We start from the raw sequence: 26317 nt of genomic DNA, 5'->3' as shown, positions 1-26317 counted from the left end.
TGGATTTTAACATGCCGCTTCACATGGGTGCCGCGCCTGCCTTCAAACTCAGCCCCGAGCACCACATGATCTCCCCCCAGGACCACAGCGCAGCAGCGTTTGCGGCCCAGGGCACATCGTACGCGGCCTCATACGCGAGCTCCGCTCGGGATTTCCTGATGAGGAACCACCGTGGCTTTGTGGGCGAGTCCCATGCAGCGGGACCGGCTGGTGACCACCAGGTCCACCAGCAACACCTCTTCAGGACCATGGCGGGCTCTCTGCAGCAGCACCACCACACTGGCGCAGACGCCCAGGGCCATGGGCACCTCATGTATCCCGGTCACCACGAGCAAGCACTTGGAGGCAGGCTCGCCGGAGTGGGAGAACAGTTCCACCATGGAGCGAGAGGCGACCCTTATTGCCAGTACGGTGTGGCCAACATGGGGACAGGCATGGCCCACCACCACCCCGAGACCTTCTTCCGCTACACCCGGCAACAGTGCATCAAGCAGGAGATGGTGTGCAAGTGGATCGACCCAGAGCAGAGCGACCAGAGGATCTGCGGCCAGACCTACGGCACCATGCACGAGCTGGTCGCGCACGTCTCGGTGGAGCACGTGGGGGGTCCGGAACATAGCAGACATGTGTGCAGCTGGGAGGAATGCCCGCGTGAAACCAAGCCCTTCAAGGCCAAATACAAGCTGGTCAACCACATGGTGCTCAGTAGTTTTCATGGAGCCAACTTCAGTGAATGGTACGTCTGAAACGACACCAGCGAAGGGAAGGACAGCGCAAGTGATTCTCGGAACCCAGAGACAATTAGGAGTGACGACTGCTGCGCCAAATGCAGACAAAAGCCTTATTTATTTTTTACACTGGAGAGGCAGACTTCTTCAGCCAAACGGATGCTTCACGCGGTGTTGATAGCAATTATTTCCAATAAGCCATGTAAAAAAGTGTGTTTTATAATGTTCTGTTGTCAGTATTATTAGCTATAGTCCAAATTTTGGCCAAGCATGTTGTGACAGAGCATTGTTATATATATATATATTTGTAACTGTATTATGATTCACAGTGTAAATAAAAGGAATTTACTGAATTCATCTGTTCTTGTTTGCTTCTCTTGCATTTGCAATGTTCTATTGATTTGGCTTGTTTTATCACACCACATTTGAAAAGAGAAATAGGCCTAGTATAAATACATTTCAGCCATGCTGGTTATTATTTCCCCAGTACACGATTGTGTCCTAAAATGGATTCAAGGTTTTGTTTTTGGGGAGTAAACATATTTGGTTTTGGTAATCACTGTATCCTCATTGTGTAATATAAAACAGACACATATTCTACAAGTTTTAAATAGGTTGCAATAGAAAAGTGTAATTCTATTCTAACTATTTGTAAGCAAAACATATTCAACTGGCAGCCTCAAATTGTGTGTAGCCTAATGTATAGGATATAGGTCAACACAATTAGATGTGGGAGTCCATGACAAAGCGCATAATGTCCTGTCTGGTCACACAAACTTTCGCACTTATAGGCTATTTATATGTAAAGCATGTAGGCTAATTGTTTGAAAACAAACAAAAAACTAAACAATTAGAACTTCAAATCTACAGTGTTCCAGGTTATAGCTTTTTTTTTTTTCATCTCTTCCAATTTAATTTATTGTATGTAGTCCTATATGGTATATAGTCCTACAATTTCGTATTTGATTGCTGCAATGTTTAGCACGTTATGTTGCACATATAGTATAATTAAACAAAACATAGATACATTATAAACTCAACCATGAGTACCCAGTTTGACTGGGTTTGCTGTTATATTGTTTAACGAAACAGAGCCAAACGCCTAACCATCTAAAAAACTCACTATACTTTCACATCATTGACAGGATAATTAATTAATAACTAATCCAATAATTAATTCAACAAAGTGAACATTCTGTTTAACAGAGTGACATTCAAAAGAATAAAAGTCTGCACAGTTCAAAAGAATAAAAGTCTGCACAACAGCATTGCTCCTAAATTGTTTAGTTTACTTTAAAACAGAACAAATTACAATGTTTGGCCACAGTTATTCATTGGTTGTCTGATTGGCCAGTCTTCACTTTTACTGGCAGTTCTGCCTTGGTGCCGTATGCCATGTACATAGTAATACAGTCAAGCCCCACAGTTATTGTGGGGAAAGTAAACAACTTAAATAGTTAAAGGAGGTGAACCACATGTAGTTTGATAACTGTCCTGTAAGGACAGGGTTTTCAGAGAGTTATCAATCCTCAAATCAATATATTTATTGTCCCCCTGTATGACTCCTCATGTGTCTATTCAGATTACCTTTGTTAATATAGCCTTTGCCACAAACCATATATGTAAAGCGTGTATGTGTTTTTAGATGACTAATTTGACCGCAGCCTCTACCACAAACTGTACAAGTAAAGGGTTTTTCCCCTGTATGTTTCATCATGTGTATTTTAGATGACTATTTTGACTACAGCCTTTGCCACACAGTGTACAGGTAAATGGGTAATTCCCCTGTATGTATCATCATTTGTGTTCTAAGATTACTAATTTGACCAAAACCGTTGCTTCAAACCACTTCCTAACCAGTACAAAATAATAATTTTTACTGTGTAGCATCATGGGAAAGTAAAGTTTCAGAAAGATATTGCATGCATTGATTATAAACATATTTTAGCACATCTAAGCTTCTTAAAGAAAGAGATGGGAACCGTAACCCTAACCGCCTTCAGCCCAATCTGAAGATTTCCCAACAAACCAAACAAAAGGTGTTAACAATGCATTGTGTCCAATGTCTACCTATTAACACGCTCACCCATGTTAACATGCACACTCACTGTCTGATGGTCAGGTTTAGCATACTAAAAGTGGGTTATTATCATATGGATGGAATGGAATGTTTCTCTCATTCCATTGCCTGTCTGAGATTCTTCCAAAACCAGCACTGCCATGAGCTGAACATCCCCCGTGGCATCAATATGCATCAATATGCCACGGGGGATAAACATGCATGTGTTGTGCATGTCAACATGGGCGTGCATGTTAATAAGTAGAGATATTGGACACAATGCATTGTTAACACCTTACGTTTTGCTTGTTAGTCCAGGGATTTTATGCAAAAATGGGTGCAACAAATTGCAACAAAACCAAACTCAGTTGATGTTGTATCCTTAATATGTCCCGAATGACAAATAAAAAGTCGCAAAGAATCTTATGAAGGGAAAGTTTAGAAAATAGCCTAAGTATGGCCCTACCAGATAGCCTATACCAGATATATGTTTTGCGAGGGACCCCTGTTTATAGGCTACGTATATATGCCTACAAAACATTGCAACTTTGATTAATAACTTGCAACTAAGTAGCCTAGTGTGTGACTCAAAACAATCACACACATTCCCAACTTTGTAAAACCTTGCATTTATTTGCTGACCTTTTCTTTAAAAGAGCCTAGAAATTGTTCCTAATTTCATAGGCTATATTAAGTATATTGTTATTGTTTGTAGTAGCTAGTCTATACATTAATGCCTTAACAGTTACACAATTTAAATGGTTTTCAGTAGACTAAAGAAGTCCTGATAAATTTGTGTTGCCGCTGAAATGTAAAATAGTTCTTGCCCAGGGCTTTTTCAGGTCATGAGGCTACTTTCCCTGTCCTCCAAAGTCACACTGGGCGGAGTTCTATGCTAATAACATAGTACACATACCTTATTGGCTCTCACAGACACAGGGCATTTGTGGGCATGACCAATCAGACACGTCTGTGGGACCCCCGTTTGTTGTAAAAGGAGAGGACAGAGGTCCAAGAAGTTAGTTAATTACTCAAGCATAGACAGATATACACACAACTGAACTGAAGAGTATTCTCTGAGGCACACTGTGTTTTGTCTTGCCTTGATTTGATCTAGTAAACTTGAGTAACATCTTGATTTGGACTTGACACCTGCTTTTACCTTTTTTATTCGAGTTTTTATATTGCGACAGCTTTGTGCTGCGTAAGGCGCGGTTTACAGTAGGCCTACAGCTTAAACTAACCTCGGTATTTGAGGTAGGCCTACGATTCACGAGACAATGCAACACCAGATGGACAGAGAGTCCGGCGTCTTCTTGGATTTTAACATGCCGCTTCACATGGGTGCCGCGCCTGCCTTCAAACTCAGCCCCGAGCACCACATGATCTCCCCCCAGGACCACAGCGCAGCAGCGTTTGCGGCCCAGGGCACATCGTACGCGGCCTCATACGCGAGCTCCGCTCGGGATTTCCTGATGAGGAACCACCGTGGCTTTGTGGGCGAGTCCCATGCAGCGGGACCGGCTGGTGACCACCAGGTCCACCAGCAACACCTCTTCAGGACCATGGCGGGCTCTCTGCAGCAGCACCACCACACTGGCGCAGACGCCCAGGGCCATGGGCACCTCATGTATCCCGGTCACCACGAGCAAGCACTTGGAGGCAGGCTCGCCGGAGTGGGAGAACAGTTCCACCATGGAGCGAGAGGCGACCCTTATTGCCAGTACGGTGTGGCCAACATGGGGACAGGCATGGCCCACCACCACCCCGAGACCTTCTTCCGCTACACCCGGCAACAGTGCATCAAGCAGGAGATGGTGTGCAAGTGGATCGACCCAGAGCAGAGCGACCAGAGGATCTGCGGCCAGACCTACGGCACCATGCACGAGCTGGTCGCGCACGTCTCGGTGGAGCACGTGGGGGGTCCGGAACATAGCAGACATGTGTGCAGCTGGGAGGAATGCCCGCGTGAAACCAAGCCCTTCAAGGCCAAATACAAGCTGGTCAACCACATCCGCACGCACACAGGGGAGAAGCCGTTCGCATGCCCGTTCCCCGGCTGCTGCAATGTGTTCGCCCGCTCGGAGAACCTCAAGATACACAAGCGAACGCATACAGGTGAGCACAGTTCTGATGCAGCCTCATTGTTTATTGCAATATATTTTGGATGCATATTTGGTCATTCATAAAAATTTTGAGCTTGCTGCATGATTCTAATGTTCTGTGTTTCTGTCTCAGGGGAAAAAACGTTTGTGTGTGACTACTTCAGCTGTGAGAGACGCTTCGCCAACAGCAGTGACCGCAAGAAACACATGCATGTTCATTCGTCTGAAAAGCCCTATGTGTGCAAGATGTGTGACAATTCCTACACCCATCCCAGCTCCCTCCGAAAACACATGAAGGTAAACAAGCTTTTTTTTTCTCTTTTACGCACAAGTTTCATCATTACGCACGGTTGTTCCGTAAGACAACTTAGACTTAACAGGACTGATGTATTGAACAGGGCTCCACTGCTGAACCTCAGTGTTCATTTAACTCTGATTGTGTACAAATAAACTAATCCGACTTCCTTCATTCTTTCACATAGCTTCACGACTCCACGTCCTCGAGGTCAATCTCTGATGCTTCTCCGGCGGCCAGCAGTGGCTACGATTCTTCCACTCCCACGGTGTCCCCGGGTTCGGACACGCATGGCGAAATGTCACCAGATTCTGTGGTGCTCAGTAGTTTTCATGGAGCCAACTTCAGTGAATGGTACGTCTGAAACGACACCAGCGAAGGGAAGGACAGCGCAAGTGATTCTCGGAACCCAGAGACAATTAGGAGTGACGACTGCTGCGCCAAATGCAGACAAAAGCCTTATTTATTTTTTACACTGGAGAGGCAGACTTCTTCAGCCAAACGGATGCTTCACGCGGTGTTGATAGCAATTATTTCCAATAAGCCATGTAAAAAAATAACCATAGTGTGTTTTATAATGTTCTGTTGTCAGTATTATTAGCTATAGTCCAAATTTTGGCCAAGCATGTTGTGACAGAGCATTGTTATATATATATTTTTGTAACTGTATTATGATTCACAGTGTAAATAAAAGGAATTTACTGAATTCATCTGTTCTTGTTTGCTTCTCTTGCATTTGCAATGTTCTATTGATTGGGCTTGTTTTATCACACCACATAGTTTGAAAAGAGAAATAGGCCTAGTATAAATACATTTCAGCCATGCTGGTTATTATTTCCCCAGTACATGATTGTGTCCTAAAATGGATTCAAGGTTTTGTTTTTGGGGAGTAAACATATTTGGTTTTGGTAATCACTGTATCCTCATTGTGTAATATAAAACAGACAAATATTCTACAAGTTTTAAATAGGTTGCAATAGAAACGTGTAATTCTATTCTAACTATTTGTAAGCAAAACATATTCAACTGGCAGCCTCAAATTGTGTGTAGCCTAATGTATAGGATATAGGTCAACACAATTAGATGTGGGAGTCCATGACAAAGTGCATAATGTCCTGTCTGGTCACACAAACTTTCGCACTTATAGGATATTAATATGTAAAGCATGTAGGCTAATTGTTTGAAAACAAACAAAAAACTAAACAATTAGAACTTCAAATCTACAGTGTTCCAGGTTATAGCTTTTTTTTTTTCATCTCTTCCAATTTAATTTATTGTATGTAGTCCTATATGGTATATAGTCCTACAATTTCGTATTTGATTGCTGCAATGTTTAGCACGTTATGTTGCACATATAGTATGATTAAACAAAACATAGATACATTATAAACTCAACCATGAGTACCCAGTTTGACTGGGTTTGCTGTTATATTGTTTAACGAAACAGAGCCAAACGCCTAACCATCTAAAAAACTCACTATACTTTCACATCATTGACAGGATAATTAATTAATAACTAATCCAATAATTAATTAAACAAAGTGAACATTCTGTTTAACAGAGTGACATTCAAAAGAATAAAAGTCTGCACAGTTCAAAAGAATAAAAGTCTGCACAACAGCATTGCTCCTAAATTGTTTAGTTTACTTTAAAACAGAACAAATTACAATGTTTGGCCACAGTTATTCATTGGTTGTCTGATTGGCCAGTCTTCACTTTTACTGGCAGTTCTGCCTTGGTGCCGTATGCCATGTACATAGTAATACAGTCAAGCCCCACAGTTATTGTGGGGAAAGTAAACAACTTAAATAGTTAAAGGAGGTGAACCACATGTAGTTTGATAACTGTCCTGTAAGGACAGGGTTTGCAGAGAGGTATCAATCCTCAAATCAATATATTTATTGTCCCCCTGTATGACTCCTCATGTGTCTATTCAGATTACCTTTGTTAATATAGCCTTTGCCACAAACCATATATGTAAAGCGTTTATGTGTTTTTAGATGACTAATTTGACCGCAGCCTCTACCACAAACTGTACAAGTAAAGGGTTTTTCCCCTGTATGTTTCATCATGTGTATTTTAGATGACTATTTTGACTACAGCCTTTGCCACACAGTGTACAGGTAAATGGGTAATTCCCCTGTATGTATCATCATTTGTGTTCTAAGATTACTAATTTGACCAAAACCGTTGCTTCAAACCACTTCCTAACCAGTACAAAATAATCATTTTTACTGCGTAGCATCATGGGAAAGTAAAGTTTCAGAAAGATATTGCATGCATTGATTATAAACATATTTTAGCACATCTAAGCTTCTTAAAGAAAGAGATGGGAACCGTAACCCTAACCGCCTTCAGCCCAATCTGAAGATTTCCCAACAAACTAAACAAAAGGTGTTAACAATGCATTGTGTCCAATGTCTACCTATTAACACGCTCACCCATGTTAACATGCACACTCACTGTCTGATGGTCAGGTTTAGCATACTAAAAGTGGGTTATTATCATATGGATGGAATGGAATGTTTCTCTCATTCCATTGCCTGTCTGAGATTCTTCCAAAACCAGCACTGCCATGAGCTGAACATCCCCCGTGGCATCAATATGCATCAATATGCCACGGGGGATAAACATGCATGTGTTGTGCATGTCAACATGGGCGTGCATGTTAATAAGTAGAGATATTGGACACAATGCATTGTTAACACCTTACGTTTTGCTTGTTAGTCCAGGGATTTTATGCAAAAATGGGTGCAACAAATTGCAACAAAACCAAACTCAGTTGATGTTGTATCCTTAATATGTCCCGAATGACGAATAAAAAGTCGCAAAGAATCTTATGAAGGGAAAGTTTAGAAAATAGCCTAAGTATGGCCCTACCAGATAGCCTATACCAGATATATGTTTTGCGAGGGACCCCTGTTTATAGGCTACGTATATATGCCTACAAAACATTGCAACTTTGATTAATAACTTGCAACTAAGTAGCCTAGTGTGTGACTCAAAACAATCACACACATTCCCAACTTTGTAAAACCTTGCATTTATTTGCTGACCTTTTCTTTAAAAGAGCCTAGAAATTGTTCCTAATTTCATAGGCTATATTAAGTATATTGTTATTGTTTGTAGTAGCTAGTCTATACATTAATGCCTTAACAGTTACACAATTTAAATGGTTTTCAGTAGACTAAAGAAGTCCTGATAAATTTGTGTTGCCGCTGAAATGTAAAATAGTTCTTGCCCAGGGCTTTTTCAGGTCATGAGGCTACTTTCCCTGTCCTCCAAAGTCACACTGGGCGGAGTTCTATGCTAATAACATAGTACACATACCTTATTGGCTCTCACAGACACAGGGCATTTGTGGGCATGACCAATCAGACACGTCTGTGGGACCCCCGTTTGTTGTAAAAGGAGAGGACAGAGGTCCAAGAAGTTAGTTAATTACTCAAGCATAGACAGATATACACACAACTGAACTGAAGAGTATTCTCTGAGGCACACTGTGTTTTGTCTTGCCTTGATTTGATCTAGTAAACTTGAGTAACATCTTGATTTGGACTTGACACCTGCTTTTACCTTTTTTATTCGAGTTTTTATATTGCGACAGCTTTGTGCTGCGTAAGGCGCGGTTTACAGTAGGCCTACAGCTTAAACTAACCTCGGTATTTGAAGTAGGCCTACGATCCACGAGACAATGCAACACCAGATGGACAGAGAGTCCGGCGTCTTCATGGATTTTAACATGCCGCTTCACATGGGTGCCGCGCCTGCCTTCAAACTCAGCCCCGAGCACCACATGATCTCCCCCCAGGACCACAGCGCAGCAGCGTTTGCGGCCCAGGGCACATCGTACGCGGCCTCATACGCGAGCTCCGCTCGGGATTTCCTGATGAGGAACCACCGTGGCTTTGTGGGCGAGTCCCATGCAGCGGGACCGGCTGGTGACCACCAGGTCCATCAGCAACACTTCTTCAGGACCATGGCGGGCTCTCTGCAGCAGCACCACCACATTGGCGCAGACGCCCAGGGCCACGGGCACCTCATGTATCCCCAAATACAAGCTGGTCAACCACATCCGCACGCACACCGGGGAGAAGCCGTTCGCATGCCCGTTCCCCGGCTGCTGCAAAGTGTTCGCCCGCTCGGAGAACCTCAAGATACACAAGCGAACGCATACAGGTGAGCACAGTTCTGATGCAGCCTCATTGTTTAATGCAATATATTTTGGATGCATATTTGGTCATTCATATAAATGTTGAGCTTGCCGCATGGTTCTAATGTTCTGTGTTTCTGTCTCAGGGGAAAAAACGTTTGTGTGTGACTACTTCAGCTGTGAGAGACGCTTCGCCAACAGCAGTGACCGCAAGAAACACATGCACGTTCATTCGTCTGAAAAGCCCTATGTGTGCAAGATGTGTGACAATTCCTACACCCATCCCAGCTCCCTGCGAAAACACATGAAGGTAAACAAGCTTTTTTTTTTGCTCTTTTACGCACAAGTTTCATCATTACGCACGGTTGTTCCGTAAGACAACTTAGACTTAACGGGACTGATGTATTGAACAGGGCTCCACTGCTGAACCTCAGTGTTCATTTAACTCTGATTGTGTACAAATAAACTGATCCGACTTCCTTCATTCTTTCACATAGCTTCACGACTCCACGTCCTGGAGGTCAATCTCCGATGCTTCTCCAGGGGCCAGCAGTGGTTACGATTCTTCCACTCCCACGGTATCCCCAGGTTCGGACACGCATGGTGAAATGTCACCAGATTCTGTGGTGCTCAGTAGTTTTCATGGAGCCAACTTCAGTGAATGGTACGTCTGAAACGACACCAGCAAAGGGAAGGACAGCACAAGTGATTCTTGGAACCCAGAGACAATTAGGAGTCAGGACTGCTGCGCCAAATGGAGACAAAAGCCTTATTTATTTTTTACACTGGAGAGGCAGACTTCTTCAGCCAAACGGATGCTTCACGCGGTGTTGATAGCAATTATTTCCAATAAGCCATGTAAAAAAATAACCATAGTGTGTTTTATAATGTTCTGTTGTCAGTATTATTAGCTATAGTCCAAATTTTGGCCAAGCATGTTGTGACAGAGCATTGTTATATATATTTTTTGTAACCGTATTATGATTCACTGTGTAAATAAAAGTAATTTACTTCATTCATCTGTTCTTGTTTGCTTCTCTTGCATTTGCTGGAATGTTCTATTGATTGGGCTTGTTTTATCACACCAATTAGTTTGAAAAGAGAAATAGGCCAAGTATAAATACATTTCGGCCAAGCTGGTTATTTTTTTCCCCATTGGCTATATTGCGGGCCACAAACGTAACAGGTCTACACGATTGTGTCCTAAAATGGATTCAAGGTTTACATGTTTTCGGGAGTAAATATATTTGGTTGTGGTAATCACTGTATCCATAGTGTATATATACAACAGACAAATATTCTACAAGTTTTAAATAGGTTGCAATAGAATAGTGTAATTCTATTCTAACTATTTGTAAGCAAAACATATTCAACTGGCAGCCTCAAATTATGTGTAGCCTAATGTAGAGGTTATGTGTCAACACAATTAGATTTGGGAGTCCATGACAAAGCGCATAATGTCCTGTCTGGTCACACAAACGTTCACACTTACAGGCTAGATGTAAAGCATGTAGGCTAATTGTTTGAAAACAAACAAAAAACTTAACAATTAGAGCTTCAAATCTACAGTGTTCCAGGTTATAGCTTTTTTTGTTTTTGTTTTTTCCCGTTTCATCTCTTCCAATTTAATTTATTGTATGTAGTCCTATATGAGATCGAGATCTCCCCTGATTGGATAAAGTTTCCACCAGGAATCCGGACCCATTATGATGTTATTTCTGCTTATATTATTGTCCAATTTGTTTGTGCTTACCATATTAACATTGTTTCTGTTCAATTATGTTACATGTGCTACAAATGACCAAGAAAATCTGCAAAGCTTTTATTAACTAATTTATAAAAGGTGAGACCAACACCCAGTGATGTTCCATTCTCTGGCCATAAATATTTGGAAGGCAGTGAGATGTCATGCTTCTCATCCAACTATTGAATGTTGATTATACACCAACCTACATTAAAATTGTTGTTGTGAGTGACTCTAATCAAATTCAATAAGATTATTATTTCATGAAAGGTCAGACATCCCTGTTGAAGACCCCTACATTATACCGATGATCAGAATATTCAGAATGTGAATGTGGCTTTCTGAGAAAGTTTATAATGTTTTTTTCTCCAGTATTTAGCCACCATGTGGAGCTATTTCATTTTAATAACACAGGGCAAGAAATGTACATTTTGAATAAAACCTTAAAATAAGATTTACTTTGAAAACAACAATGGAACATGGAATTGCTGAGTCTTGGCCATGTAATCAAGACTGAACTTTTTCAAAATTCTACGACAGACAAACACAGATACACACATTTTTGGAATTGGACATGCAATTGTAGGTTATCAGGGTTTTATATTATATTTATCATTATATTAAAAAAATTACAAAACATAAAGACAAATATATATTTCTACATACATATACACAAACACAGACACACGTGACACACACACTTAATGCACCATGCAAGCAACTATATGTCGGGACTTACAACATACAGTACGCAAGCACAGCTTTCACGAGTGCATACATGGAAATTATTATTTTTCTCACTTTGTACCACAGACAAGTCTGATTGGTCATGCCCACAAATGCCCTGTGAGCCAATAAGGTATGTCTACTATGTTATTAGCATACAACTCCTCCCAGTGTGACTTTGGAGGACAGGGAAAATAGCCTCATGCATAACCTTAAATAATCCCCTGGGCAAGAACTATTTTTCATTTCAGCTGCAAAACAACATTATCAGGCCTTCTTTAGTCTATTGAAAACCATGTAAATGTTGTAATAGTTAAGGCATTAATTTATAGATTAGCTACTGCAAACAATAATAACAATAGGCCTAATATAGCCTAAGGAACTAGGAACAATTTCTAGGCTATTTTAAAGAAAAAGCCAGCAAATCAATGCAAGGTTTTTCTAAGTTGCGAATGTGTGTGAGTGTTGTGAGATGCACTAGGCTACTTAGTTGCAAGTTATTAATCAACGTTGCAGTGTTTTGTAGGCATATATAACCTATAAACAGGGATCCCTCGTAAAAAATATATATCTCAGTGGAGCTGAGACATAAAAAAACACACAAAGAAGATTGATTGATTGGTTGATTGAGTACTTTATTAGACAGAAATGTAAACACAACAGCATGCATGCGGTAGGCCTATACAGTCAGACATTTGGGCTAAAAGATAACACAAAAAAGTCCTGGGGACTTGTTTCCTTAATTGTGTTCCTATCAATTCATCAACATAGCATAACAATGACACCAAAATACATATCATCAACAAATGAAAGTTTAGGAAAAGGAAGTGACATCTCCTTTTTATGGATAAGTGGCAGGCCTGCTTGTATAGCCTATACAAAATACCTGTGGTGTTTTAGACCCAAGGCTACATGTCATTTTAAGACATTCTACACAGGGAGGGAAATGCAGTGTTGTTTTTTTATTTTATTGTTATTATTTTAGCATGCTGAAATCCTAGTACTACAATGATTTTGTGCAGAATGCAGATGGCAACATGTTAGGTCATTGGCAGTGCCATCTACCTTTGAAATCAGTATAGGCCTAATCTCTTTATATCTACCATGAACATACCGGGTATCATTCTTTAGATTGTTGCATGTTACATACCTAATTGGATTGGAATATCAAGGAAGTGTGTGTCACATTTTCACAGCTGTGGTGTTTTTGTAGGCATGTTGCCCTGAGGCGTCTTAATAGTAATACATATATTTCTGCCATGGACGGATTAACCCCCGCGAGGGCCCCTGGCCGCTAATTTTTTAGGGGCCCCCCACCCCCCACCATAACCCCTCCTCCCTCCTGACGCGCACTATCCAGCTTGAATTTTAAGCCATGATGATCATCCGTGGACAAAGAAAGCACCTGTAGACAACAAAGAAGGGGCCCACACATTTGTTTTTTGATTAAAATATACATTAATTTTTTGTAAATTGTCATTGACCACGCGGGCTAGTTCCCCCAAGGGCCCCTGGCAACGGCCCCACCGGCCCAATGGTTAATACAGCCCTGATTTCTGCTAACTCCTCCTAACTCCAAAAAGTTCATTTTCTGGAAAATTAGTTCAAGTGGAGTTAGGAGGTTTTGACCGAAGGGCTTTTTTACTACTTTTCATTGGTTCAATATTATTTTAACCAACACACAGACGTAAAGGGTGTTCAATAGCACATATTTATGAAAAAAGAGAGGGCCAATCGGGTGGAGTTAGCTGGTTTGGCAGAAAGTGTGGAGTTTGGAATTTTTGTCCCAAGCATTTTTTACTACTTTCCATCGTTTCAATATTATTTTGACCAACACTCAGATGTAAAGGGTTTTCAATAGCGTGACAATATAAATATTTGTTGCAACCCTCTTGGACATTGCTTATTGTGGGTTTTAAGAACTCACATTGTGTACAGTGATGTTAGTTGTTTGTAGTAACATTTATTATATTAATATTTAATATTTTGTGAAATTTGTGTATGAGAAATATTACGTCTCTGTACAACCAAAGCATTCACAGTATGTCCCCTATATGTTTTAATATAGTTCAGTATAGTGTGGCCACCATCTTTAAATGGTCAATGTTGAGGCATTAACATCTATGACCTAATTGGCACAATTTTCCTTCAGCACTTTAACCCTTAAGTGCTGTTCGGGTCATTTTGACCCGTTTTACATTTTCATTTGGAAAAAAAAGGTAGAAGTTAAAAATGTTTCCACCTGAAACTCACTGGCCTTAAAGATTCTTCTGAGATGAACATGTAAAAAAAATATTTTTGCACTACACCCATGCTACACCCCCCTCATATTTTTTGAACCTTAAGTGCTGTTCGGGTCATTTTGACCCGGAAGCACAGAAATACACAGTATTATGCCAAAACACAGACACACAGTCACCCCCACTTCTAACACCCCCCTTCCGAAGCCCCATTCCGAACCCTCCCCCCCTTCCTATAAGCATTGAGCAATATTGCCCAGTATTAAATGAAGTAGTTTTTTTACATGGATTTCAGCTAAATCAGTAAAAACGCCTAGCTCTTTCAGTGTTTAATGTGATATAGCAAAGCAGAAATGCAAACATTTACCAAATATATCATATGAATTGTTTGGTATTGAGTCAAAGTCAATGTATCATGATGATTTGTTAAGTTAAAATTTATATTAGTGTTGTTTTTTTTAAACCAAATATCCACCGGGTCAAAATGACCCGAACAGAACGAAGGTGTAGTGAATCTGAACAGAACTTAAGGGTTAAATAAGCAGGTCTGAAATTCTGCACTGACTAAAGCCAAAGGGGATAAAAAGCGTTTTTGGTAGGGTCATACTTAGGCCATTTTCGAAACTTTCCCTTCATACAATATTATTTCTGTCTTTTTATCTGTCATTCAGGAAATATTAAAGATACAAAATCAACTGAGTTCGGTTTTGTTGCAATTTGTTGCACCCATTTTTGCATAAAATTCCTGGACTAATAAGCAAAACGAAAGGTGTTAACAATGCATTGTGTCCAATACCTCTACCTATTAACATGCACACCCATGTTGACATGCACAACACATGCATGTTTATCTGTAGAAGAACCGCTTTCAACCCAATCTGAAGCTTTCCCAACAAACAAAACAAAGGTGTTAACGCATTGTGTCCAATATCTACCTATTAACACGCACACCCATGTTAACATGCACAACCACTGTCTGATGGATTAGCATTCTAAAAGTGGGCAATTATCATATGTAAGGAATGGAATGTGCCTTGCATTCCATTGCCTGTCTGAGATTTTTCCAAAACCAGCACTGCCATGAGCTAAACATCCCCGTGGCATCAATATGCCACGGGGATAAACATGCATGTATTGTGCATGTCAACATGGGTGTGCATGTTAATAAGTAGAAACACAATGCATTGTTAACACCTTTCGTTTTGCTTGTTAGTCCAGGACTTTTATGCAAAAATGGGTGCAACAAATTGCAACAAAACCAAACTCAGTTGATGTTGTATCCTTATGTCCTGAATGACAGATAAAATGTCGCAAAGAATTGTATGACAGGAAAGTTTAGAAAATGGCCTAAGTATGACCCTACCAGATAACCTATACAATATATGTATGTTTTACGAGGGACCCCTGTTTATAGGCTACGTATGCCTACAAAACATTGCAACTTTGATTAATAACTTGCAACTAAGTAGCCTAGTCTGTGTCTCACAACACTCACACATTCACAACTTTGTAAAACCTTGCATTTATTTGCTGACCTTTTCTTGTTTGTTCCTAAATTCATATGCTATATTAAGCCTATTGTTATATACATTAATGCCTTAACAGTTACACAATTTAAATGGTTTTCAGTAGACTAAAGAAGTCCTGATAATTTTTTTTGCAGCTGAAATGTAAAATAGTTCTTGCCCAGGGACTTTTTTCAGGTCAGGAGGCTACTTTCCCTGTCCTCCAAAGTCACACTGGGCGGAGTTCTATGCTAATAAAATAGTAAACATACCTTATTGGCTCTCACAGTCACAGGGCATTTGTGGGCATGACCAATCAGACACGTCTGTGGGACCTCCGTTTGTTGTAAAAGGAGAGTACAGAGGTCCAAGAAGTTAGTTAATTACTCGAGCATAGACAGACATACACACAACTGAACTGAAGAGTATTCTCTGAGGCAAACAGACCGGAAGTACCCCGTCCGCCATTGATGCTGTGGGACTCTGCTGCAGACAACAACAGAGCAGGAGCAGACTGCAGCAGCAGCTTTGCACTGTTAACGAAATTCACCCACGGAATTCAACCTTTCTGTTTTCTTTTTCTGCAAATATTTTTTTTCATGATGTCGAGTGGATATACATGTTCCGCCATAAACTGTGCCAACAATAGCGTGAAAATCCTACAATGGAAGAAGAAAGTTTGTGAAATACACAAGCCTTCACTGCACGAAGATTGCCCCTGTCTTTTGCCATACAGTTTGCATCGATTTCCTGGACGCGCAGAGGACCAAGAAGTTAAGAAAACGTGGGTGAAAAATATCAACAGAAAGGACTTTGTTCCAAATCAACACAGCAGGGTGAGTTTTGGTTAACAAAATTGAATCTCGTTATCTCGTAGCAGTCCTGGACCTGCTGGAACAAAAGCCCTGGCAAGGACAGGAAGGTCGACTCGTAGTAAGGTGTAGATATAATGTAAGATACATAACAAATAAACATCTACGTGGATCGTCATTTGTCTCATTGATTGTTCTTTATTAATTATCAAGCACACCAGCAGTAGCCACCAGCAGTAGCTGTAAACGCAGGTAGGCTACTGCTCTTGTGCTTAATATTTAATAAAATGAACAATAACTGAGACGATCCAGCATGTGCAGATGTTTATTTGTTGTGCAACATTGAATCTCATAATTGCCTAACGCTACAAATTGTATTTCTCAGTGTGGGCACCTAACGTGGAGGCTAACGCCATTAGCCAGCTAGCTAGGCTACCCAGCTTGCTGCTAACGTCAGCTAACCTTTTGCTAACGTTATTGCAAAGCAATGTCGAGTCAACATGAAACACAGTAGCACGCATAATGTAATGTAGCCTAATCATGGATAATGGTGTATTGTTGGGTAACTTATGTACTATTGTATTATTATTTCCTCTTCAAGGTGTGTGGAATACATTTCATTGATGGCAGACCAACCAAAGAGCATCCCTACCCAGTATTGCACATGGGATATAAACATCATCATATTGTAAGTTTTATTCCTTTTCCTGGCATATTCCTATCTGGGGCAGTGGGGCACAAGGAACATTATGGGATGGGGCAGGGATCTTGCAGGGAATTGTCTGGCAATACCAGACAATTCCTGCCAGCCTAGCAAGAAATGCAGTTTGAAAATTAATGCCATATTTCTTTCTTCTTATGTCTCTTTACACAGGGGGTTGTGACATCTGTCCGTGCCCCGCCCAAAAGAAGATGTCTCGCACCCTATACAGTCAACGCCTCGAAGGTTAACAGATGTGCTGCTGAACCTACTCATGCAGAAGAGGATCTCAATAACCTGGAGAATATTCATCCGCAGAAGTGTGATGTCGGCATCCAGTGGCCAGATCTCACAGACCACAACTACTATTCCACAAAGTCAACAAAGGACAGCGCAACACAAACAGATCCTACACCGTCAGTCTCAGCCTATGATTTAGATGACAATGACTGTAGGTTTTTCACAGGCATAGGTATTGCCAGTTTTTGGCAGCTTTTGTATGCTGTCACAGCTTTTCTCCCACACTCAAAGACCTTCAAGTTGGCAGTGCATGACCAACTGTTATTAGTTCTAATGAGGCTCCGTCTTAGTTTGATGTTCACAGACTTGGGAAAAAGGTTTGGAATAAGTAGGACCACAGCCTGTGATATATTTGCTGTCTGGAGATCAATACTAGCAAGGTTTATGAATGAAAAGATAATTGCTTGGTTGCCTAGATATACTCTGAAAAGAATAAGGCCTCATAGTTTCAGTATGAATTATCCCAAAGCAACCTGCATCATAGACTGTACTGAAATATTTGTGCAGAGGCCAAAGAACTTCATGAAGCGATCACAAACATATAGCAATTACAAATCTCACAACACATACAAAGCCCTTTATTGCATTGCTCCCAATGGTTTTGTGATGTTTGTATCTAAATTGTTTGGTGGGAGGGCCAGTGATACTTTTATCACAAAGAACAGCGGTCTTATCGGCAACCTGCTTCCTGGTGATCAAGTTTTAGCGGACCATGGGTTCACTATTACCGATGTTTTGCCTCCAGGAGTGACTTTGGCCATGCCTGCCTTTACACGTGGCTGTAAAGTACTACCTGAGCATGAAGTTTCACAAACGCGTCGCTTAGCAAATGTCAGAATTCATGTGGAGAGAGCTATTAGGAGGTTAAAGGGTTTTAAAATTTTGAGTAATGTAATCCCTGGTAGGGTACAACATGTTGATGACATAGTAGCTATTTGTGCAGGTCTTTGTAACTTGCAACCTCAGTTAATCCAACCTTAAGTGGTTGGAGGTGAGGATATTGATGATCAAGAAGGTGATGCATATTCGTGGGATATGGCAGAGGAGATTGAGTGGAACTAGGTTTAGTGGTACATTATTCTTAAATGATATAGTTGATCACCATACAAGGAAAATAATTAAATTTTGTCTGCAATTTTATTTAACACATATTGTGTATGCTTGAACTGTGAACAGCATGAAATGAAAGATAACCCATAAACCTGAATTATTTTCAGTTCACCTTCATTAAAGTCCAGACTGGTACTTCACTTGGGTCCACACACTGTCATTACTCCATGTGATATTCTGGTTGCAATTGCTGGTAGCAGGTGCTCAAAGTAAACCACCTTCAGATGGCAGATGTGTTCTTCAGTCCACTTCTGATTGTATGGCACATCTGCGATAACCTGTTCATTTGGGGTCCATACCAGGAATTTACAAATTGTTTTGTTTGCACAATGCATTGCAACTTGGACTTGATACTAGTAGCCTAATCCAGATGCAGTTTCTTTAAGGATGTACTTTCCATTAACATACTTCACATCATATTTGTTTGATTCAATCATTTTCTGCAGACTGCCATCATGTGCTTCAAGCTTCTTTGCTGTAGGACACTTAATCTCAAGGATGGTATTGGCATCAATAATTCCATCAAGGCTTGCACCAAGCCAGTTTTCATTCTCATGTACAATGAGACCCGTGGTCTCCACTGTCTGCCCTGTGGTCTCTTCAAACCATTTTCTAGCCAAAGGCTCAGCTGATTGACCATACCTGGTAGCTGCACAACCTCCAAATACAGCATTTAGTTTTCTTTCCACCCACTTACTTGGGTCTGTTTTTTTAGGCACATCGGATGCTTCACTACTGGTTATCCTAACCTTTCTCTGGTCTAGCCAAAATTGTCCATCTTGGCCCCTTGATTTTAATTCAATTTTCTCTCTCTGATCTTCCCCACATTTCACATATGTTTCAAACACTACATTGCAGAGTGCATTTACGCTCAGCACATTGGAAATGCTCTTTGGGTAGTTCAGTTTGTGGGTCAGTTGTTTTCCTCTGTGGCTGTGCTGTCAATATGTGATGTAAAATGCTGCCAGGTATCATTGCTAATCCAGCCAACTCAGGGGATGAGAAGTGTTGAATGACATCTGCATCACTCTCAAATGCCAAGGATGTAACTTTCATACTTTTCTTGGGTGCATGCTCTGGCCCTTGAATGTTTTCAATTGTGTCCGGTATCACATTTTTCCAAGTGGATTGATTCCAAGCACACAGCTTGTCAGTGCAGGATACTCCTGTCAGGCCTTGGGTCACTGCATATTTAAACTTGTACAGTACACCTGCTGTGTGACTGCAACACTTCCCTTTGTTAGCCATACAATCACAGTACACATTTACAACTCTTCCATCCAGTCTTTGCAGAGTCAATTCAACATTATGTTGGCTGTTAATTGTCTGTGAGAATCGAACAGGTGCTCTTAGAGTTATGTGTTCATCATCAGGTAGATTGTGCAGTATTTGACCAATCCATCCAGAGCTCAGATAATTTTGACCCTCAATGAGTGACCTGTAGTTGGCATTTTGTTGATCATCAGATGCCAGACGATGAAGGAAATACTCTTGAATGCCTATGAAACAATGCATACAGTGTATTGTTACAATTAGATAACGTAACTAGCGTGCCCGTTTTTCCATGTTTTCCCACAGTTTTTAGTGTTTGGTTATGGAAATAGAGCATGCTATTTCCATAACCAATAACTAAAATCACCGATAAGCTACCTTCATCTGTAACTGAAGGCCACTGTCTAACATCATCAATCCAACTTGACATGTCTGCGTTGACTGTGTCCCCGACGCTGGGCTGCTGCTTGCGTTGATCGATCACTGACGCTGGGCTGTGCTGATGTGTGTAAACACATCAGTAATGTTGCTGCCACTAGGTGGCGACATACACAAAGCTCTACTCGGATTAGTGTATAGGCCTAGTCAAAGTTTTGTCTACGCATGTTGTGACAAAGCATTGTTATAATATTTTATCGTGATTCATATGATGTAACTGTATTATGATTCACAGTGTAAATAAAAGGAATTTACTGAATTCATCTGTTCTCATTTGCTTCTCTTGCATTTGCTGGATTGGGCTTGTTTTATCACACCACATAGTTTGAAAAGAGAAATAGGCCTAGTATAAATACATTTCAGACATGCTGGTTATTATTTCCCCAGTACATGATTGTGTCCTAAAATGGATTCAAGGTTTTGTTTTGGGGAGTAAACATATTTGGTTTTGGTAATCACTGTATCTGATACACTGTGTTTTTGTCTTGCCTTGATTTGATCTAGTAAACTTGAGTAACATCTTGATTTGGACTTGACACCTGCTTTTACCTTTTTTATTCGAGTTTTTATATTGCGACAGCTTTGTGCTGCGTAAGGTGCGGTTTACAGTAGGCCTACAGCTTAAAGGTCCTACAGCATGCATTTAAAAATAATTTATATAACACTGTTTGTGTCCCAAAAACGTTTTTGAAAAGGTTTGAGGCTAAATTACCACTTCTGAATACAGAGCCCCTGTCATTTCTGCCTGGCTTTCAGAGCATTTTCAGCTGCAGTACCACCTTGTCCTGAGTGGGAGGACTGTGCTATTGAGCCAGTTTTGGCCCCACACTCCTCCCCACCTCCTGCTCAGCAGGCCTGCCCACCCCTCCCCAACCCTCTCGCTTCGCCAACAGCAGTGACCGCAAGAAACACATGCATGTTCATTCGTCTGAAAAGCCCTATGTGTGCAAGATATGTGACAATTCCTACACCCATCCCAGCTCCCTGCGAAAACACATGAAGGTAAACAAGCTTTTTTTTTTTGCTCTTTTACGCACAAGTTTCATCATTACGCACGGTTGTTCCGTAAGACAACTTAGACTTAACTGGACTGATGTATTGAACAGGGCTCTACTGCTGAACCTCAGTGTTCATTTAACTCTGATTGTGTACAAATAAACTGATCCGACTTCCTTCATTCTTTCACATAGCTTCACGACTCCACGTCCTGGAGGTCAATCTCCGATGCTTCTCCAGGGGCCAGCAGTGGTTACGATTCTTCCACTCCCACGGTGTCCCCGGGTTCGGACACGCATGGTGAAATGTCACCAGATTCTGTGGTGCTCAGTAGTTTTCATGGAGCCAACTTCAGTGAATGGTACGTCTGAAACGACACCAGCGAAGGGAAGGACAGCGCAAGTGATTCTCGGAACCCAGAGACAATTAGGAGCCAGGACTGCTGCGCCAAATGCAGACAAAAAGCCTTATTTTAATGTATTTTTTTACACTGGAGAGGCAGGCCTCTTCAGCCAAACGGACGCTTCACGCGGTGTTGATAGCAATTATTTAATCTCAGACAGGCAATGGAATGCAAGGCACATTCCATCCATATGATAATAACCCTCTTTTAGTATGCTAAACCTGACCATCAGACAGTGAGCGTGCATGTTGACACGCGCATGCGTGTTAATAGGTAGATATTGGACACAATGCGTTAACACCTTTTGTTTTGTTTGTTGGGAAAGCTTCAGATTGGGCTGAAGGCGGTTCATCTACAGATACACATGCATGTGTTGTGCATGTCAACATGGGCGTGCATGTTCATAGGTAGATGTATTGGACACAATGCATTGTTAACACCTTTGGTTTTGCTTGTTAGTCCAGGAATTTTATGCAAAAACGCGTGCAACAAATTGCAACAAAACCAAACTCAGTTGATTGTGTATCCTTAATATGTCCTACATCACAGATTAAAAGTCACAAAGAATTGTATGAAGGGAAAGTTTAGTCCTAATGGCCTAAGTATGACCCTACCAAAAAAACGCTTTTTATCTCCTTTAGTCTGTACAGAATTTCAGAAAATCTGCTTATTTAAAGTGCTGAAGGAAAATTGTGCCAATTAGGTCATACATGTTAATGCCTCAACATTGAACATTTAAAGATCGGGGCCACACTATACTGAACAATATTAAAACATATAGGGGACATACTGTGAATACTTTGGTTGTACAGAGACGTAATATTTCTCATACACAAATTTCACAAAATATGAAATATTAATGTAATAAATGTTACTACAAACAACTAACATTACTGTACATAATGTGAGTTCTTAAAACCCACAATAAGTCCAAGAGGGTTGCAACAAAGATCTCATCACTGTCTGGCCAAAACCTTTTAACCTCAATTTTTTTTAAATATAAATCAGGGCTATTGAACACCCTTCACATCTGAGTGTTGGTTAAAATAATATTGAAACGATGGAAAGTAGTAAAAAATGCTTGGGACAAAACCTCGTAACTCCACACTTTCTGCCAAACCAGCTAACTCCACGCTATTGGCACTCTCTTTTTTCATAAATATGTGCTATTGAACACCCTTTACGTATGTGTGTTGGTTAAAATAATATTGAACCAATGGAAAGTAGTAAAAAGCTCTTTGGTCAAAACCTCCTAACTCCACTTGAGCTAATTTTACAGAAAATGAACTTTTTGGAGTTAGGAGGTTTCTGCCCAACGGCAGATATTACTATTAAGACGCCTCAGGGCAACATGCCTACAAAAACACCACAGCTGTGAAAATGTGACACACACTTCCTTGATATTCCAATCCAATTAGGTATGTAACATGCAACAATCTAAATAATGATATGTTCATGGTAGATAGAGAGAATGTTACAAGGTAGGCTATATAGGCCTATACTGACAGGGAAAAAAAGAACTTCTGGGAACTCAGAATAGGCCTATACTGATTTCAAAGGTAGATGGCACTGCCAATGACCTATCTGCATTCTGCACAAAATATTGTAATACTATGATTGCAGCATGCTAAAATAATAATAAAAAAAAAACAACACTGCATTTCCCTCCCTGTGTACAATGTCTTGTGGCAGAGGCCCTTCACTGAAATAAAAGGACATGTAGCCTTGGGTCTAAAAACACCACAGGTATTTTGTATAGGCTACACAAGCAGGCCTGCCACCCATGAAATGGAGATGTCACTTCCTTTTCCTAAACTTTCATTTGTTGATGAAATGTGTGTTGGTGTCATTGTTATGCTATGTTGATGAATTGATAGGAACACAATTAAGGAAACAAGTCCAGAGGACTTTTTTGTGTTATCCTTTTAGCCCAAATGTCTGACTGTATAGGCCTACCGCATGCATGCTGTTGTGTTTACATTTCTGTCTGATAAAGTACTCAATCAATCAATCAAATATTCTTTGTGTTTTTTATGTATTTTTTATTTGACCCGTATTATTATACAGGCAGCCCCACTGAGATATTTTACGAGGGATCCCTGTTTAAAGGCCATATATGCCTACAAAACATTGCAACTTTGATTAATAACTTGCAACTAAGTAGCCTAGTGTGTGTCTCACACTCACGCATTATTGTTTGTAGTAGCTAGCTTATACATTAATCGCTTAACGGTTACACAGTTTAAATGGTTTTCAATAGACCTAAATAGGTTTGATAATTTTGTTTTGCAGCTGAAATGTAAACTAGTTCTTGCCCAGGTTATGCATGAGGCTATTTTCCCTGTCCTCCAAAGTCACACTGGGCGGAGTTCTATGCTAATAACATAGTACACATACCTTATTGGCTCTAAAAGACACAGGGCATTTTTGGGCATGACCAATCAGACACATCTGTGGGACGCCCGTTTGTTGTAAAAGGAGAGGACAGAGGTCCAAGAAGTTAGTTAATTACTCGAGCATAGACAGACATACACACAACTGAACTGAAGAGTATTCTCTGAGGCACACTGTGTTTTGTCTTGATTTGACCTAGTACAACTTGAGTAACATCTTGATTTGGACCTGCTTTTAACTTTTTTATCTGAGTTTTTACATTGCGACAGCTTCGTGCTACGTAAAGCGCGGTTTACAGTACAGCTTAAACTAACCTCTGAATTTGAAGTAGCCGTGGCTTTGTGGGCGAGTCCCATACAGCGGGACCGGCTGGTGACCACCAGGTCCACCAGCATCACCTCTTCAGGACCATAGCGGGCTCTCTGCAGCAGCACCACCACGCTGGCACAGACGCCCAGGGCCACGGACACCTCATGTATCCCGGTCTCCACGAACAGGCGCTTGGAGGCAGGCTCGCCGGAGTGGGAGAACAGTTCCACCATGGAGCGAGAGGCGGCCCTTATTGCCAGTATGGCGTGGCCAACATGGGGACGGGCATGGCCCACCACCACCCCGAGACCTTCTTCCGCTACACCCGGCAACAGTGCATCAAACAGGAGATGGTCTGCAAGTGGATCGACCCGGAGCAGAGCGACCAGAGGATCTGCGGCCAGACCTACGGTACCATGCACGAGCTGGTCGTGCACGTCTCGGTGGAGCACGTGGGGGGTTCGGAACAGAGCAGACATGTGTGCAGCTGGGAGGAATGCCCGCGTGAAACCACGCCCTTCAAGGCCAAATACAAGCTGGTCAACCACATCCGCACGCACACCGGGGAGAAGCCCTTCGCATGCCCGTTCCCTGGCTGCTGCAAAGTGTTCGCCCGCTCAGAGAACCTCAAGATACACAAGCGAACGCATACAGGTGAGCACAGTTCTGATGCAGCCTCATTGTTTAATGCAGTGTATTTTGGATGGTTATTTGATTTAAAGCTATGATCGTTGGTTTAAAGCTATTGATCATTCATATAAATGTTGAGTTTGCCACATGATTCTAATGTTCTGTGTTTCTGTCTCAGGGGAAAAACCGTTCGTGTGTGACTACTTGGGCTGTGACAGACGCTTCGCCAACAGCAGTGACCGCAAGAAACACATGCACGTTCATTTGTCTGAAAAGCTCTATGTGTGCAAGATGTGTGACAAGTCCTACACCCATCCCAGCTCCCTGCGAAAACACATGAAGGTAAACAATCTTTTTTTTTTTGCTCTTTTACGCACAAGTTTCATCATTACGCACGGTTGTTCCGTAAGACAACTTAGACTTAACAGGACTGATGTATTGAACAGGGCTCCACTGCTGAACCTCAGTGTTCATTTAACTCTGATTGTGTACAAATAAACTGATCTGACTTCCTTCATTCTTTCACATAGCTTCACGACTCCACGTCCTCGATGTCAATCACCGATGCTTCTCCAGGGGCCAGCAGTGGTTACGATTCTTCCACTCCCACGGTGTCCCCGGGTTCGGACATGCATGGCGAAATGTCACCAGATTCTGTGGTGCTCAGTAGTTTTCACGGAGCCAACTTCAGTGAATAGTACGTCTGAAACGACACCAGCGATGGGAAGGACAGCGCAAGTGTTTCTCAGAACCCAGAGACAATTAGGAGCCAGGACTGCTGCGCCAAATGCAGACAAAAAGCCTTATTTTAATGTATTTTTTTACACTGGAGAGGCAGGCCTCTTCAGCCAAACGGACGCTTCACGCGGTGTTGATAGCAATTATTTACAATAAGCCATGTAAAAAAAATCATAAAGTTATGTTGTCAGTATTATTAGCTATAGTCCAAAGTTTTGTCTATACATGTTGTGACAGAGCATTGTTATATTTTTTATCGTGATTCATATGATGTTTTTTTTTAACTGTATTATGATTCACAGTGTAAATAAAAGGAATTTACTGAATTCATCTGTTCTCGTTTGCTTCTCTTGCATTTGCTGGAATGTTCTATTGATTGGGCTTGTTTTATCACACCAAATAGTTTGAAAAGAGAAATAGGCCAAGTTATACCAAGGCCTGAAATCATAAAAACAAACACACACCATGAGTCATCACACAGGGAAGCTGTACATTTGTAGAAACGGTTTAGTTGTACATTTGGTGTTAAAGACTTCATTAGGATGGCTGGTCTGAAAAGACATGATGATTTGTACAGGGGAAACGCCATTTGTTTTTTCAGGCTGTGCCAAAGGCTTTGTTCAATTCGGTCACCTAAATACTCATGAGGACTCATACTGG

General features: G+C 41.2%; 2 protein-coding genes across 2 annotated transcripts; both read left to right on the top strand.

Moving 5' to 3' along the window:
• Positions 1–4067: 4067 nt before the first annotated feature.
• On the top strand, positions 4068–5551 carry LOC308296107 (zinc finger protein ZIC 2-A-like; the record flags this gene model as incomplete). Its single annotated transcript, XM_080739234.1, has 3 exons — positions 4068–4905; positions 5026–5189; positions 5375–5551. 3 exons carry the CDS (start codon positions 4068–4070, stop codon positions 5549–5551), a joined length of 1179 nt encoding a protein of 392 aa, XP_080595360.1.
• A 19013-nt stretch (positions 5552–24564) lies between these two features.
• LOC308296098 (uncharacterized protein) lies at positions 24565–25617 on the top strand (the record flags this gene model as incomplete). Its single annotated transcript, XM_080739225.1, has 3 exons — positions 24565–24943; positions 25098–25261; positions 25450–25617. The coding sequence occupies 3 exons, from the start codon at positions 24565–24567 to the stop codon at positions 25615–25617; spliced, it is 711 nt and encodes a 236-aa protein (XP_080595351.1).
• Positions 25618–26317: the final 700 nt, after the last annotated feature.

Source organism: Nannobrachium achirus, assembly GCF_963921795.1.
Source record: "Nannobrachium achirus genome assembly, chromosome: 2".
NCBI lineage: Eukaryota > Metazoa > Chordata > Actinopteri > Myctophiformes > Myctophidae > Nannobrachium > Nannobrachium achirus.
The sequence above is the reverse complement of the archived record's forward strand: the minus strand, read 5'-3'. Positions and strand labels throughout refer to the sequence as shown.